Source organism: Nicotiana sylvestris, chromosome 3 (assembly GCF_000393655.2).
Source record: "Nicotiana sylvestris chromosome 3, ASM39365v2, whole genome shotgun sequence".
Classification (NCBI taxonomy): Eukaryota; Viridiplantae; Streptophyta; class Magnoliopsida; order Solanales; family Solanaceae; genus Nicotiana; species Nicotiana sylvestris.
Genome location: NC_091059.1, coordinates 204336946 through 204355375, shown reverse-complemented (window position 1 = coordinate 204355375; position 18430 = coordinate 204336946). Strand labels below are relative to the sequence as shown.

Here is an 18430-nt window from a genome sequence, read left to right as displayed (position 1 = left end):
TTTTCTCCTTTTTTAGTAGCGTACCCATTTACTAAAAATTCTAAATCCACTATGCTTGACTAGCAAGTTATAATTTGTGTTTACAAATGCAAAGGTGGATACTTGAATGTGAATAGGACCAAGAAAAACAGACTACGGATTTTCACAAGTACGCTGACTACAATAATAATCTAACATAAATCTACTATTTCTTGATTTATTTACCCAATGGTCATCAGGACATACAGTAATATATACTAGTAATACCTAAAAAATATTATAAATTTTAACAAATAATAAAGGAGCCTTTGGTTGGTTCCAACTGACCCTTCTTTACAAGATTGTAGTTATTTTCTGACATTCTGAGACTAAATAAAATAGATCTATCCTCAATCCTCACCAAATATTATAGTCCAATATGACTGGTCCTGTGCCTGTTGCTGTTGGACTGAATGATTTAAAGTAAAATCATTTTCAAAGAGAGAATTTACTGACGATGAAAGATTAGACCAATTAGGCAGAAATGGAACATTAATGTTGCTTGCTCCTTCTGATCTTGTTGCTGCAGAAAAATCCATGTTCATGTTCTCATTGTTGTAATTGTGTAAAGAAATTTTGTTAATCCCATAATTTGATGGAGTATCAATGCTAATCAAATTTGGTAATTCAAAATCCCCAATTATCTCCTTTGCTATTGTGCAATTAGTGTCACAATTAGGAGACTCTAGGGATTGTTGGGATGATGATGTTGGCTGTGCTTTCTTCATTGTTGATCTCTTCTGGAAAACCCTACAAACTACCCATTCCTCCTGAAAACAAAAATATGTACAAGAAATAAATTAATGTCTATACAAGCAATTCCAAGAAAACGTGATCATACCTCTATGTCATAAATTATGTTTTCTCTCCAATGGAACTTATTCATTATACTCCTTTGTTTCATTTTGTGTTGCACATACCATCAGACCTCTAAATAACAACATTACTATATAACAATCATTTACTATAAAACCAAGCTTTTTATGGAACCAATTTTCATAATATATTATAATATATGTTCTATATAATAGCATTTCGCTATAACAACCAAAAACATTCGTAACAAATGAGGTTATTATAAAGAGGTTTGACTGTACTATCTTTTTTTCTTTCAATTTTTTTTTATAGAAATAATTGTACCTTTTTTTATTTAAAAATAATTTAACGTTAAACTTCTCATTTTATCTCTAATGCAAGCTTTTATATACAGTCAGACCTCTCTATAACAACATCGCTATATAACAGTCATTCACTATAAAAGTCAAGCTTTTTATAGAACTAATTTTTATGATATATTATAATATATGTTCTATACAACAACATCTCGCTATAACAACCAAAGAAATTCGGAACAAATGAGGTTGTTATAGAGATGTTTGACTGTATAGTCATAAGAACATCATGATATGTTTAAAATTACGAGTTCAAAAAATATATAGTTCATTCTTAAACTACGTGTGCGGTTAAATACAATTACAAATGAAACAAAGGGGGTGATTGGATTTAGTTTATAAGGTATATACATGGACAGTGTCACTATCAATATAAAATATGCTATAACAAGTTAGATTTATTATTTTCTAAAAGATTACCAATTAATATAATGTTGATCATCATAAAAACTTACTGGCTAGTAAAATACATTATAAGTAACATGATTGAGTAATTAATTCTCTTTTACATATTCATCGCATGCATAGAACTTAAACTCAATATAGCATTATTTTCCGAAATACCTTTGAAGGTTTGAAGGCAAGATTTGTTTCTAGTCTATATTCATGCATAATCCAGTTGGTTTTTTCACCCTTAGGGGCTCTTCCTCTATAGAAAACCAAAGTTTTTTTCATGCCAATAACCACTCCTCCCTGAAAAATCTCCTTGTCTTTGCCTGTTGTTTTCCAGTAACCTGCTTCTGTTGCTCGGTTTGTGCGAAATCCAGTTGGATATTTCCGATCTATAAGGCTAAAAAAGTACCATTCTTCTTCTCCCATTGAGGCTTTCCCTGTAGTGTACAATGTGAGTTTTTATTTCGTTAAATATCTATACAGCTGCTATACAAAATACAAAATTGGCCCCTAACGTGTAAATACAAAATTTATGAAAGAAATCAAGTGATTATTCTTTTTTTTTTTTTTAAATTTCTCATTAAATATTATCTAAACTTTCCACTTTCTTCCTTGATTTCCACAATATTCAATTTTCTTTTTTAATCTTTCTCGGTTCTCACCAAATCTTACTATTATTATATTTTTTCTTTGTTTTTCATTTTTCGTCTATCAAGCTATAACCAACAAGAAGTATATTGAAAAGAACAAATATTTATTTTTATGCCAAGTTAATAAATCAGGTTCATCTATTTCAACTTTTTATTATTAGTTTTCATCTAATGTTTATTTTTCTTGATATTTTCACTATGTACATATATATTATCTTTTTAGTATTTATTAAAATTTAAAAATGTCAAATAGAAAGTATGAATTCGGTTATTCAAAACTTAAGAAAAAAAGAAAAGTTAAATTTTTGATACAATCCCCAAAAGAAGAGATGATAGTACTCTAATCAATATACTCAATTTGATAAAAAGACTTGATTATTTTTTAAATATTTCTATTGCTTATAGAATAATGATAACAGTTCCTGTAACGGTAGCTTCTGCCGCCCTCGATCACAAACTAGAAATTTGAAAGAAGTTTTTAAAATTAAAATTGATAAAATCTTACTCAGGATCAATCATGGCGCAAGAGAGATTGGATGGATTAGCTATATTTTTCAATTGAAAAGGAATTATTAGAAGAAATTGATTATAAAATAACTATTTAAAATTTTGCATCTCAAAAAGCTAGAATTAGATTTCAAATAAATAATATATATAAATTTTTATTCTTTAGGGAAAATATTAAAGGCCCCTTATGAAAATTTGGCTTTAAGCCCCCTAATAATATCGAACCGCCGCTGTTGAGTACTTTTTGTCTATGTTATTCGAATTCTTCCAAAACATTGTGGGCGTGCATATTGGATCTTCTAAAATTATTGTATTTTTTGAGAATCCACACGAATCAATACAGATCGTTGTTGATTTTCGTGAAATTTAAGGGGGAAATTTGGAATAAATAACACATGCTAGAACTGTAATTATAAATGGTGGATTATACAATAATACGATGATTTTCAAAAAGATTTATAAGATTATGTTGGATTATAAGGATTTTCACATTCAAGTTAAATCGCATTTGATGTAAAAATAATGGGACGCGGAAATCGTGTTTCATAATGTGATTAGTGGTGACAAAATGGTTAAAAGAAAATAGTTATTCATCTATATTATCCATTAAAAAATGGGTCGGATGCTGAACTGTATAAAACGGGTCAACGATGGATAAAGAGCCAGATTATCCACTTAGAAAATGAATAATTAATGAGTTTAACTTTTACATTCATAAAGCCTGGAATCGGGGTTCTTCAAGTTTAGGAGACTAAGAATTCTCCCAAATGTAATAATATTCAAGAAGCCATGGATAATATTGATATTCATATTATCCACCGATTAACTCTTTTTTATCCATATTAAATATGGGTCGGGTCGGATAATTTATCCGTTCTATGCATTACTCATTCTCGGTCCGCCCATATCCGATCCGACCCGCCCGTTTGTCACCTCTAAATATGGCCTATAAAGTGCATTTTAAGAATGCGACTTATGACGGCGTTTCTTATTTGTTAATACTTATAAATCGCACTGCATGAATGCTGAGTTATGAGTCGAGTTAGACTCTCGCGACGGGGTGGCAAAATGGTTCACTCCTACTCGCGACTTATGTTGCGTTTCATGATCAGTGGCACCGACATCTGTGTAGCTAGGTAATTTTAAAATATATATATAGATTATGTATTGACACCCCTTAACTTTTTGATAAATTTATTTTGACTCATTAATAAAAATTCTGGCTCCACCACCGCATTTCATAAGTCAGTTTTCTGTCTGTGGGAATTATTAAGTGCAAGAACATGTTTTCTGATGGAAAAAGTTTAATTAAAGAAGGTGACTTTAGAGATACTTCAAAGATCGATCACAGCTCAGTTTCCAATGATTTATTTCGGAACACAATCTGATCAAAGAGCAAAAATTAGAACGATAAGGAAAAAAAGAACATGAAGATTGGGTTGAAGAGGAAGTTAGAGAGAAGCGTGCAAAAGTAGAGCATATGAACCAAAAGATTATAAATTAAGCTATGTACCTGGGAGGTCCCAAGGCTCACAATTATTGAGATCAACATCAGAAAACGCTGTAGCTGTGAATCTGAAATCAGAAACCTTTTTACTGAGATAACAAGTGATGAGTTCTTCATCAGTGGGATGGAATCTGAACCCTGGTGGAAGGTTATTAATTTCCTCCATTAATGCAAATTAGCTTTAATTTGTGAGCCAAATTTAGAAGAAAGTGCGAATGCAAAGAAGCTGCCTATTTAATGGCGTTAAGTTAATTTTTTCGTTGTTTCCAATGTGCAATACTTGAGGAAGAAGCAGCCATTTTTGGTCTTTTTTAATCCTCATGATTACAGCTACCATATTGACAAAGATAGTGCCTGGCTAGCTGGAGATTATAGATTTATCCTGACGGCGACGTAAGTTGATTATTATAATGCCACTGCATGCATGACATATATACTGCTCACTTCTTAATTGTTCTCTCTAAACTACCACTATATTTATGTTTACGATTTAATTTGTATATAGTATTTTTTTAAACTGTTATCATATATAATTTGACTTGTTATAAAGAATAATTTATCTTATTTTTTAGATGTTACTAAATTCATTTTTAATGAATAATTATTTATAAATTTCTTTTTGTAACGACACTATAAAAATTCTTATGTAAGGTAAACTCGTACGTTTATTACATTAGAAAATAATAGCTTTTTACGCTTGTAATATTCCATTAAATAATGGTAAATTACAATACTGGCTACAACTAGTGGCGTAGCTACATAAAGTGAAGGGTGTTCAGTTGAACACTCTTGATACAAAAATTATACTACTAAGTATGTCGAAATCTACACAATGGATATAGGTCAAAATTTGCTTTTTATAAATACATATCTATCACGTTCCGAACCTGGGCCTGAACGTAACACGACACTCGGTGCCTGGCTACATGTGACCGAGCGAACCAACTGGCTGGCTGAATCAACATGTGATATCATAACATACTAAATACGGAAGATAAACTAACACATGCTGATATACTGAAAGTCTGAATGATAAAAATCAAGGTGCGAGAATACTAATACAATTTTGAAACATATTTGTAGTCAACATAGCTTAATATGAAAAGTCTGCGACTCTGTCTAGCTGTTACTCTAGTCTATGAAGTCTCTATTGAAGTACTGAAAATACTGTCTATCTGTAAATACTGAAAGACTGTAAAGTAATGACAATGCCCCGAAAGAACTGAGGAACACCAAATAGCTGGTACGAGAATCCTAGCGCTCTGAACCGTCAACATGTAAATCATTACCTGCATCGTGAGATACAGGCCCCGGGCAAAACGGGACGTCAGTACATTGGAATTGCACTGGTATGTAAAGCAACTGAAAGAAAGAATTATAAATGTTGAAACTGAAACTAAGCTGATAACTGAGAATTGATAATTGATAACTGAAATGATAACTATTGAAACTGAAACTGAAATGATAACTGATATTTGATAACTGAACTGATAACTAATAATTGAACTGAACAAATGAAGTAAAGATATGAATACTCCCTCTTCTAAATGATGAACAACCTGTTTATCTGAATATTAAACTGCGGCCTCATGCCCTATATATATGTGTGTGTGTGTATGTGTGTGTGTGTGTGTGTGTGTGTGTGTGTGTGCGCACACACACACACAACTGCGGCCTTCGGCCTAAGTATACGTATACATAACTGCGGCCTCAGGCCCAAAGATGCATAAAGCATTAACTGCGGCCTCAGGCCCAAATACAGGTGTTCGGCATTCAGGGATTTAAAATTAGGAATTGAGAATCATACTGCAATACATAATAGTAAAATATTGAATTATGCTGAGTTACATGATACTGGAATACTGGATCACACTAAGTTACATAGTACTGGAATACTGAATCATACTGAGTTACATAATACTGGAATACTGAATCATACTAAGTTACATAATACTGGAGCACTGAATAGGACTAGAATGAGACATGTATTCTTGAACTGATTATGAACACTGAAACTTCAACTGTTTATGACATGCTGGGTAAGCTATACTGAGACTTAGGGACATCAAACCCAAGTCTATATTGAATACGAACTAAGCTCACAACGTTCAGAATGAAAGTCATGAACGAGTTATGAAGTTAGAGAATAGAAGTTCTACAGCTATTCAAGGAACTAGGCTTAACTATATTTCTGAGGCAATTGATACGTCGTAAAAGAAACGAAGTGTAGGGAGAATCATTAACATTCTCAAACATAGAGAGTTAGCCTCACATACCTCAATTTCACCCCTTAGTGATACTACAATGATCCACAACACTAAGAACTTTCAATCTACAATAAAACATCCAATGGAACCAATATTAGTAACAAATTCCGTAACTTAAGTCATTTAGGCATATTATCAAACACTTTGTAGGCATAAATCTCTACATCTCATCACCATATAGTTAGTTCATCTAATTACCACCATTCATCAACAATTTATCCCACCATCATGATTAACCAGTTTATAACTTCCAACATCACATATATGACCATCCATCCACACCCTACCAAGTACCAACAAAGTTCCATTAAATAAACATCTTTCACTCTATAATAGTTGTGTAATTAAATTAGGAACTTATGGTTTCCAATCACCATACCAAGAGTTCCAATACTTATTCATACTCATATTTCCTTAATAAATCCATACATGTAAGTCTAAGGGTGTAGGATTACTTTTTTGGAAGAAATCTTGCAAAACACTCCTTTGAGTTCTTGAAGAAATCCCTTGAAGATCTAAGTATTTTATGTGTAGATTTCATCAATACTAGTGTATAAATGATGGAATTCACACCAAGATAATGGGGATTATTTACCTTGAAGATGGGAGGGGTTGGAGGTCTTGAGAGGGTGGAGGAAAACCCTAAAATTCTTCCAAATGAAGTGGGAAAAATAACCCCCGAAGGTTTTATATCAAAATAGGGTCGGGTTGGAAAAAAAAACGAAGATTTGCACAGCCGAGGCGCATGGGGCACCGCGTGGGGCGGCGTGGTAATCAAAAATTCTGCCAGCGTTTGGTTATTTAGTCATAACTTCTGGTAGGAGTGTCCAAATGATGAACGGTTCGAAGCGTTAGAAACTAGACTCTAAAATATTTCATTTGATGGATTTTTCATCACATAACACCTTATATAAATGTAGATATGCTCGTCCAAAGTATAGTCTTGTGCGTGCTCATTTAGAATTTTAGTCTATCATGTAATTTTCCAACTTGGCTTAGACTTAGGTCTTTCCTTGGACCCCAAATCACTTATGATATGTCTCGTACACTTATTATCATAACCAATTGATAACTATCACATTAATACTCATTTAATGCATCCACAACTGATTCAAATTTACGGGGTGTTACAATACCTGGCTCCGCACTAAACATTATGGTATTTAGCTATATATCCATGTTTTCCAATATTTGCAAGTACAGTTGAGTAGATGTGAGTAACAAATAATTTAAAGGGGAAGTTTCAGAATTGTCCAGTATTTAATAAAATATTACAAAATCTTAGTAGCATTAATCAATTAACAGAAGTAGCAGCAAAAGATTTACAGTCCAATCCATAACGGAATTGTAGACCATCACGTTTGTACCAATCCTTTCCTATTTTATAGCTAATAAAAAATATTCTCCTATTTTAAACCCAAATGCCAAATGATTTATTCCTAATTGTTGCAATGATTCCTTCGATACATGGAAGATCTTTCTACCATTAAAACCGAGCAAAAATTATATTTTTCGGTATAAAATCTACAATTTTATCTATATTATACAACCTATTTATTTATTTGCTTACCTAATACATCCTGTATATTATGAAAATTTATATATCACGCGAAATGTAAGGTCATATATATGTGGTATATGTACATTATATACCATACATACTTATTCCCTTACATATGGTATATTTTACCATAAACCACGTATGGGGTAATAAAAAATCTTAGGGATATCATAGTGTATAATTAACAATAACGTATAATCTTAGAATAAATTAGGTAAGTTATTTGTAATACTCTATATATTCACTTATTTCGTGCTTTGTGTATATTTATCATATATGTAGGATAAATATACCACTTATGTATTTATATGTATATTATATGTGTGTGTGGTATATAAAGAAAACTCATTTATACATGTGGTATATCATCTCCAGTAATCACGGTGGCCGAGTAAATCATCTTCTTTGTACCAAATCCTTCAATGCACCATTTTATGAAATGGGTACAACTACACCAAGCTTCTTTCTTTGAAAGCAACAAAAGCATTCATGGTTTTAGAGGTTAAAAATGGGACTATGGTGCCATGGTGATTACATTAGGTTTAAAAAGTGAAGGTGGAAGGTAAGACTGGGGAGAAAGAGAGAACGAATATGGGGGGGGGGAGGTGGACAACAAAGTAGCAAAAAAAGAGAAATTAGAGGGGAGAGAAAAAAGGAATAGGTTAACAAAGATCAAAACAGATCCCTCAATTAATTAGTAGGTCTCTGTTTATTTTAAGAATTTGGGATTAAATGTATGGACTTTGAAACCTGCTATATTTATAAATAAATATGTTATTTTTGGAATAAACAAGAAGTGATTTTATTTATATTAATAGTCTTAGATAAGTGACCTACAATGTAAAAATCTCTAATTTTTTAAACGGTAGGAAAATTAAAATTGAAGTCAAGGCTGCAACAGGATTACACGGGAGGAGCAGATATTCTACTTCATCAATTTGCATGTCCAACTAACTTCACCCATCTCTACCCACCCAAAAAGTATGTCTAAACCTTCACTATATATCTGGTCCAATGACAACCCAAATCTTCCTTTCGTCATCCTCAATATTGTGTTGACACTTGTTTGTCTTTTCCCTTCCTCAACAATGTTTATTAATCCGGACTTATAATTTGTTTTTTTTAGTATATAAAGTTATCAATAGCGTCCGATCCGTTTATTGTATATAGGGGTGGCAAATGTGTGGATTGGACTGAATCTTGGCGGCTCAAAATGAGTTAGGTCAATACATAGATCATTTTCCAACCCAACCCAAAGTGTACTTGGGCTAAGATGGGCTGAGTCAAGATGAGCTAAACAATGGATCATAGCCCAACCCGCCCAATTTGACCCATATTTTAAAAGTAAAAATTGCATGGGGTGCCCTATTTGGTCGCCCTCATTTAATTTATACCCACTTTTTAAAAAAGTTTTAACTTATACCCACTTTTTAAATAACTTTAGGCCTCTTTCTCCTCCTCCTTTTCCTTCTTCAGGTGACAATGATTTTCTATGGTGGTTGTGAATATATTTTATGATGTTTTATAATTGTGAGTTGTTATGATGCTTTATTTTTTATTATTGCATAGAGTTTCTTCTTCTTATTTTTCTTAATTGCAAAATGAGTTCATTAGATTATTGTTGTTTTGACAAAATAAAGATTGGGGTTTATTCCTGATAATATGTGGGGATTATATTTTAAATTTGAGCTCATTTTGAGTAGATTTAGGTATTAAATCGTCTATTGGATTGTTATAATTCGAAGAACAAATTTTTATTTGTGGGCAATTTTCACTCACTTCAGACTTATTAGCTTTAAGTGAATGAAAAAGTTTGTTGCACTTCAAACTTTTTGGCCTTAAGTGCATCTGAAGTGCAATTTTTCACTTTAGACTTATTGGCCTTAAGTGTAGCAAAACGTTTGTTGCACTTCAGATCTTTTGGCCTTAAGTGCATCTGAAGTGCAATTTTTCACTTCAGACTTATTTGCCTTAAGTGCATGAAACCATTGGTTATACTTTATACATATTTGGCCTTAAGTGCATCTGAAGTGCAATTTTTCGGTTAAGGGTCTAATTTGTCCCTTTACTATCATAAATAGGTCTTATTTATCCTCCGTTTAAGTTTTCTATCAAAAATATCCATACAGTTATACATTAGGGTCATATTTACCCTTACACGTTAAAAACACCATCCCTTCTTTAAAAATCCACTTGGCATCCGCTTATTGGACCAACTAACCCGCCCTATTTTTTAATTCAAATCCGCCCGATCCCAACAACAAAACTACACCCACCCATTGGTTTCAGTTTGGTTTTGTATTTTAAAAATACGATCAAATTTGGTTTGGTTTTGGTTTTAATAAAAAAAATAACCGAAAAAACCGAACCAAACCAACTATAAAAGTAGTTATTTGAATTTATTAATCTCTCTCTCTATATATATATATAATATTTATATAAAGTTTCTAAATTTTTATGATGCATATTAGTCCGTCCCATTTTAGTCTAGTTCTTTGTTGTTATAACAATATAATTATTTGACTAGATATGTCTCCATAAGAAGATAAATGCCAAATCTGACTGTTAAAATGGATAACAATTCTCTTTTTCTTTTTTACTTTTAGCTGATAAACTTACATTTCCCCCTGACATTTCATTAACATTGCCGTAATTAAAAATCGATTGACCCGCCCCAAGTTCTTTTTTTTTTTCTAGAATGTAAAGGCAAATAATTAAATTATTATAGTAGAAGAACTGGACTAAAATAGGGCAGACTAATATGTACCATAAAATTTAAGAAACATTATATAAAAATATAATATATATGTATGTAATAATAAATTCAAATAACTACTTTTATAATCGGTTTGGTTCGATTTTTTCGGTTATTTTTTTTATTAAAACTATAACCAAACCAAATTTGATCGGATTTTAATATAAAAAACCAAAACCAAACCAATGGATGGGTGTAGTTTTGTTTGAGATCGGGTAGGTTTGAATTAAAAAAAAATGGGGCGGGTCAGTTGCTCCAATAAGGGGATGCCAAGTGGATTTTAAAAGAAGGGATGGTGTTTTAACGTGTAAGGGTAAATATGACCCTAATGTGTAACTGTAAGGATATTTTTGATAGAAAACTTAAACGGAGGATAAATAAGATCTATTTATGATAGTTGAGAGGCAAATCAGACCCTTAACCGGCAATTTTTTCACTTCAGGCATATTTTTTTTTTACTTCAGACCCCATAAGTATGACGTTGATCGTAAAGTGGGTACGCTTGCAAACTTTTTTGCAAAGTGGGTATAGGTTCAATTGTGACCCCAAAACTGGGTATAGATGCAAAAACCCCATTTTAGAACCATGGTCATCTTGCATAAATAAAGCCTTTTACCTTTTATACATAGATGTATAAAAGGTAAAAAAAAATACTATTAATATTTGAGAATCAAAATATATTCTCTTAATTAATAAATTAATATTTAAAATTTATAAGTTGAAAAATATCTTTTATGTAATTTCTAAACAAGTTAATTTTACCACAACTCAATTACAAAATTATTCATATTTACATAAAAATTTAAATAACGTGATTCTCATTTTTAAACTTAGATAGAGAAACTAATAAGGTGCATTACTAAGTAAATTTCCAGACAAGTTAGGTTGAGATATCTTTGTTTTGGGTGAGATTCATGAGTTGTATACTAGTAGCTAGTAGCAGTAGTCACTTCTTATTTTACGACAATTGGTTAACACGCGAATTTAAAACCAGTAATATGGTTAAACGTATATAATTGGTATGGAAAATATTACTGGACAACTATTTAGATTAATTCATGTTAAATCCTCTTACTTTTTTTATTTTTGATTTCCCTTAATAAAAATTCTGCTTCCGCCGTTACAGAACTGACTGCTCTGATGTATTTCCTAGCAACTGATCTTCTGTACTATTTTCGACTGGACTTCAAATATTTCCCGATATAGAGAGTGCATCGTTTTCCCCTTCTTATTTGGTCATTGCATCTGCTTCCCATTTTTTCAATCCTAATAAAGATCTCTTTTATACCTCAAATCGCTACTCCTTATGTTTTCTAGAAAGTCCATGCGGAGTTACAACCTCACGTGCCCAAAACAAGTGTACCAAAATAAAAATTTTAAGTCAAAACCCGAGTTCGAGTCAGAATTTAAATATTATACTTTCAATTCAAGTTTGGAATTCTAGGAGAGTTTGCCGACAATTGATCGAGGTGGGTGAGTAATAATTGTGATTTGATTTGCTCTTAACCTTTCACGGATCTTCTTGACGCCAGCCAAGTTAGTAGGAGCGTTGAAAACAAAATAATCAATCCTTAATTAATTAAATTACGGTGGACTTTATACACAAGACTAGCAGACTCGAATATAAGAACTGTCAACTGTTATTAATATGTATTGCTGTAAATAAAACAATAATCTTTCTGAAAACAGAAACAAAAAGTTAGTAAATTATGAAAACAACATTTGAACTTCAAAATAAATTTTGAAAAAGGTATAGGAACAAATCGAGCCCACTGAATATACAGTGTGTCCTTAAGGAAATTATTCTCCTCAAGTACCCGAGGTTCTGGAATATCTCCTCCCAGGATAGAATGATTTAACTCACCGGAGTGTTGGTACCAAAACACCGATGAACAACGAACCACTTGAATGTTGTAAAACACACTGGAATTTTTGTGCAGAAGAAGAAGAAGATTATCAGAAAATTTCGTAAGTAAATATCCATATATGTTGACATTGTTTCAGAACAGACGGGCCGAACCGGGTCGGGTCGCGGGTCATAATTAATTAATTAAATATTTGAAAAGAATTTTATCCAAAAAGATTAATCAATCAATCGATTTTTGACCAAATCCAAATACAAGCCGAGCGAGCGACGACGGCGGCGTAAGGCTTGCCTTCTTCTTAACTCTTTAAGAGCTAAAAGATGAGCTTTTCTATATATACACAAAGATTTTCTTTCCTTCTACTAATGAGGGACAAAGTGCATTAGTAAAATGAACTCATTCAAAATTTCACTTCCCTCCATTTCTTTTCCCACCATTTTTCATTCACACCTCTTTTCTTATTAATAAATAATAACAAAACCCAACAATCCCCCGCATGAATGGGGAATGACTATAAACTTAAAGGAATGCACGGACGTGTGTGTGTTTTACATGCAAGAATTAATTGCATCTGGATAAGTAGGTTTTCCTTTGAACTTTCCGTAGTGAACTTATATAGGATATACTCGGTCAATCGGTAGTTTTGATATCTGTGAACCGACGAACTTTGTTGTATACCTAGACAACATAAGTCACACAATCAATCCTTAACCATCTATGGTTCTCACGGTTGTGTTCGTTTCAGCCATGAACACCGCCTGGTTTCATGAGTGCTTAGAGAATGGGCCTTTACTTTCATTCTCCTTGAAGCGGCTTACACTTCACACACACATAGGTGATTTCTAAACGTGTAATCCTAAAGACACACTATCTGGTCATATCCTACCAGACTTAGCAAATCATTAAAAAGCTTTAAGCTTTATTGACTCATCAAAAAGCCTTAATGCTTTACCTCATTTTTTTCAACATTGTCTTCATCACGAGAATTGGTTAAGTTATTTGAAAATGTTAAACCGTCATTCATAACTTTGTTTGATCTCTTTGAACCTAGCTCTTGAGATCTCCAGTCTGCTAGGTAGAGTTACCGCCATGATGACTTGTCCTAGGCCTTTAACCCTATTCCCTTTTATGATCTTTCAACTGCCTCTCTAGATATGCCTTTTGTAAGTGAATCTGACACGTTATCTCTTGACTTTACGTAATCAATTGTGATAACACCACTAGAGAGCAATTGTCTAGCGGTATTGTGTCTCCATCGAATATGACGAGATTTTCCGTTATACATAAAGCTCCCTGCCCTACCTATTGTTGCTTGACTATCACAATGTATACAAATAGGTGCCCAAGGTTTGGGCCAAAATGGAATCTCTTTCAAGAAATTCTGGAGCCATTCAGCTTTTTCACCGGCCTTATCTAAAGCTATGAATTCAGATTCCATTGTAGAACGGGCGATGCACATTTGTTTGGATGATTTTCAAGACACTGCTCCACCCCCAATTGTGAAAATATATCCACTCGTGGATTTAACTTCAGATGATCCGGTGATCCAATTTGCATCACTATATCCCTCGATCACGGAAGGATATTTGTTATAATGCAAAGCATAATTTTGGGTATGTTTCAGATACCCCAAAACTCGTTTCATTGCCATCCTGTCACGACCCAAAACCGATCCGGTGGCGCCTATCCTGAAACTAGGCCAACCGACACAACTCTCGAATCAACCATTTTTCAATAAAAGTTGTTTTTATACCATTTATAAATAATAATCTCATAATGAAAATTTAAAAGAAAAGTGCGGAATAATTACACAAGCCCGACATCAGGGTGACACTAGTCATGAGCATCTACCAAGGTCTGAATATAACAAAACAGTCAAAAATGTACTAAGTACATCAATGAAAATAAGAGGAAGGAATCAGTGCTGCGAACATCGTGCAACCACCTTGCTAACTCTTATAATTTCGCGTTTGAGCAATCAACACCCGCTACCAGGTTTCGAAATACCTGAATCTGCACACGAGGTGCAGGGAGTAATGTGAGTACTCCAACTCAGTAAGTAATAAGAGTAAATAACGACTGAGTAGTAGGAAACGATGAGTCCACATTTATGATAAACTAAATAAGCACAACGGGCTTTCAAATCAGAATATGAGTCAATCGTCTCATTTAAAATCCAGCCTTTGGTAAAAATCATTTAAAATAATTTCCAACAGTTTCAATATGGGTTCAATACCATTTATAAAAAAAGAGATGAAAACTATAATCGGCCCCTCAGGTAAAACATAGTTCGTAAACAACCCCTCGGGCAAAATAGGAATCATAAACACCTCAAAACATAAAAATCTTAGTAGAAATAACAAAGCCAACTCAGTGATTAAATACCGAATATCTCATAAAAACTCCAGAAAGTTGTTTAAAAATATTTGTTCAAAATTTTCAACAGAGGCTTAGTATAAAAAGGAGTGAAAACAGCAATTACATCAAAACAAGCCCCTCGGGCAAAGCATCACTCATATATGTATACAGCCCATCGGGTAAGCCTCTCAGTCACTCGAGACTCAACTCTCATCAGTCCACGCTCACACTCAGCACTAACACTCAATAAGTACCATATAGTAAACGCTGCGGTGTGCAACCCGATCCGTATATCGCTATGGCGTACAACCCGATCCATATATATAGTCGACTACGCTCACTGGGGGTGTGCAGACTCCGGAGGGACTCCTACAGCCCAAGCGCTATATCGCTGCGGCGTGCAGCCCGATCCATATACATACATACATATATATATATATATATATATATATATATATATATATATATATATATATATATATATGCTGCGTCGTGCAGCCCGATCCATAAATATATAATCCTCACAACCAGGCCCTCGGCCTCTCTCAGTCATTAACCTCACTATCAGACCCTCGGTCTATCTCAGTCAATACCCTCATAATCAGACCCTCGGTCTCTCTCAGTCATCAACCTCACAATCAGACCCTCGGTCTATCTCAGTCATCAACCTCACAATCAGTCGGACCATCAGTAAAACAGGGAACTCAGCCCAAACGTTTTTCACATTTTAAGAAGAAAAGTGATAAAACCAGATTTAAACAATAACAGGTAAAACATGACTGAGGATATGCTTTCAAAACAAATAGAGTGAGGAAAAAAATAGTGAAAATGCCTCTAAGGGTCTCAAAAGGTCGGCACAAAGCCCCAAACATGGCATACAGCCCAAGATGTAATATCAATCTCTAAAATATGGAATATCATAAGATTTCAAATCAAATACGCGACTTAACAGTCGTACGAGACGGACCAAGTCACAAACCCCAACGATGCACGACTCCACGCTCGTCATCTAGCGTGTGTGTCACCTTAAAATAGCACAACGATGTTTTCAAACCCTCGTGACAACATTTACAATCATTACTTACCTCGATCCGGTCTAAACTCTAGCCCGTGATACCTTGCCCCATGAATCGACCTCTGGATTCTCCAAATCTAGCCACAATCAGTACATAACTATTAAAATATGCTAAGGGAACAAAGCCCACTCGAAAATATCCAATTTACATCAAAAATCCCGAAATTGCTCAAACCCGGCCCCCGGGCCCACGTCTCGGAATCCAATAAAAGTCACATCAATAGAATCCTCATCCTCTCACGAGTCTATACATACCAAGAACATCAAAATCGAACCTCAATTGCCCCTTCAAATCCTCAATTTACACTCTCCAAATTCAAGCCCTAATTCCTCAATTCTAAGCTTAATTTCCACGATTAATTAGGTAGAATTCACACAAGAATCGAGTATTGAGTTCAAAAATCTTACCTCCTGGTGTTATCCTCTTGAATCCCTTTTCAAATCCTCTCAAAAAGCTCCAAAATCGCCCAAAAATGGTGAAAGTTAGCCCCAAAATCGCGGACAATGGCTATTTAAACATTTTGCCCAGGCATCAAAACCCTTCTTCTCGAACGCGGTCAAAGCCTCGCGTTCGTGAAGCAAAATACATCTTTGACCAAAAATCCTTCTTCGCGATCGCATCTTGCCACTCGCGAACGCGATGAATAAATACCCTGAAGTTCAGCTGCCTAATTCCTCTTACGCGAACGCGGTCCACTTCACGCGAACGCGATGACCAATCACACAGCCCCTTCGCGAACACGGAGCCTGCCTCGCGAATGCGAAGGCTAAAATTTCGACCTTCACCAGCTAACCCTTCGCGAACGCGAAGGCCATTTTCTCTGCAACACTGATCAGCAATTTTTGGAATTTTTCAAAACATGAAATGGCCCGATGGACCACCCGAAACTCACCCGAGGCCCTCGGGACCTCAATCAAACATGCCAACATATCCCATAACATCATTCAAACTTGTTCCAATCTTCGGAACGCTCAAAACAACATTAAAACACCAAATTTGCATCGAATTCAAGCCTAGGAATTCCAAAATCTTCCGAATTACGCTTTTGATAAAAAACCCAACCAAACCACGTCTGAATGACCTGAAATTTTGCACACACGTCACAAATGACACAACAAAGCTACTGAAACTTCCGGAATTCCATTACAACCCCTATATCAAAATCTCACCTATCAATCGGAAAACGCCAAAATCTCAATTTCGCCAATTCAAGCCTAAACCTTCCACGGACTTCCAAAATGCATTCTGATCATACTCCTAAGTCCCAAATCACCTAATGGAGCTAACCAAATCATAAAAATTTTGATCCGAGATCATATACCAACAACTCAAATCTTGGTCAAACTTTTCAAATTTCAAGTTTCAAATTGGGAACTGTTCTTCCAAATTTATTCTGATTACCCTGAAAACCAAAACCAACGATTTACATAAGTCATAATACACCACGCGGGTCTTGTCATGCCCGAGAACTAGCGAGCAAAGTAAAAAAGATCAAAATGATCTGTCGGGTCGTTACATCCTCCCCCACTTAAACATACGTTCGTCCTCGAACGTGCCCAGAGTTGTTCCAAAACCAACCAATTGTTGAATAACCTTACCATGCACATACCCGAGGGTGATCCCACGTCACCCTATCTCGTATAGGTCCGATAACATAATGTAACTGAAATTTCACAGTCCAACCTAGCCCATGAACCTTAGAACCATATTTCCACTTCTGAAATCATCCACAAGATCAAAATCTCACATCTATACTCTGACTAAGCACGAACAAGTTGTAATAACCCATACCCACAACCTCGATGCGATTACGTGATATACCACATAACTCAAACGCTTGCAGCGATAACTTCTAATCACAACAACTGCATACAATAATCGAATATCGATAGGAACCCTCTTATCAACTAGAGTCTCATTCCAACACTTCCATATACTGCCAATGATAAATGAAACACGCAGTAGGCTATAACCGTTTTCTTAGATCAACCATTCATGAAGCCACTTCTCCTTTGGCAAAGACCATAGTAAATTTCTGAGCTGAACCTCGATATAATCCTTCCAACATACTAAAATCAAGTCTGTTTGCAGTCATTAAAGATCCCGACGATCTCATCTAATCCAACATAACTACTCTGGTGACATTGACACATCAATACAGTCCAAATCCACGACTTGTGCAATCCGTGCACCAATAAGCCACAATCCGAACTTACTCAATTCATGAAAATGACTTAAATGAAAGAATTGTACCGCAAGCTCACCAGTACCACCACAACACAAGGCTGAAAACCCGTCACA

General features: G+C 34.4%; 1 protein-coding gene across 1 annotated transcript; it reads right to left on the bottom strand.

Annotated features, from left to right (window-relative positions):
• Positions 1-210: 210 nt before the first annotated feature.
• Positions 211-4432, bottom strand: LOC104218250 (NAC domain-containing protein 87). The gene is made up of 3 exons (XM_009768700.2): positions 4254-4432; positions 1755-2020; positions 211-788 (listed from the first exon to the last, which is right to left on the bottom strand). Exons 1-3 carry the CDS (start codon positions 4411-4413, stop codon positions 369-371), a joined length of 846 nt encoding a protein of 281 aa, XP_009767002.1. The 5' UTR covers positions 4414-4432; the 3' UTR covers positions 211-368.
• Positions 4433-18430: the final 13998 nt, after the last annotated feature.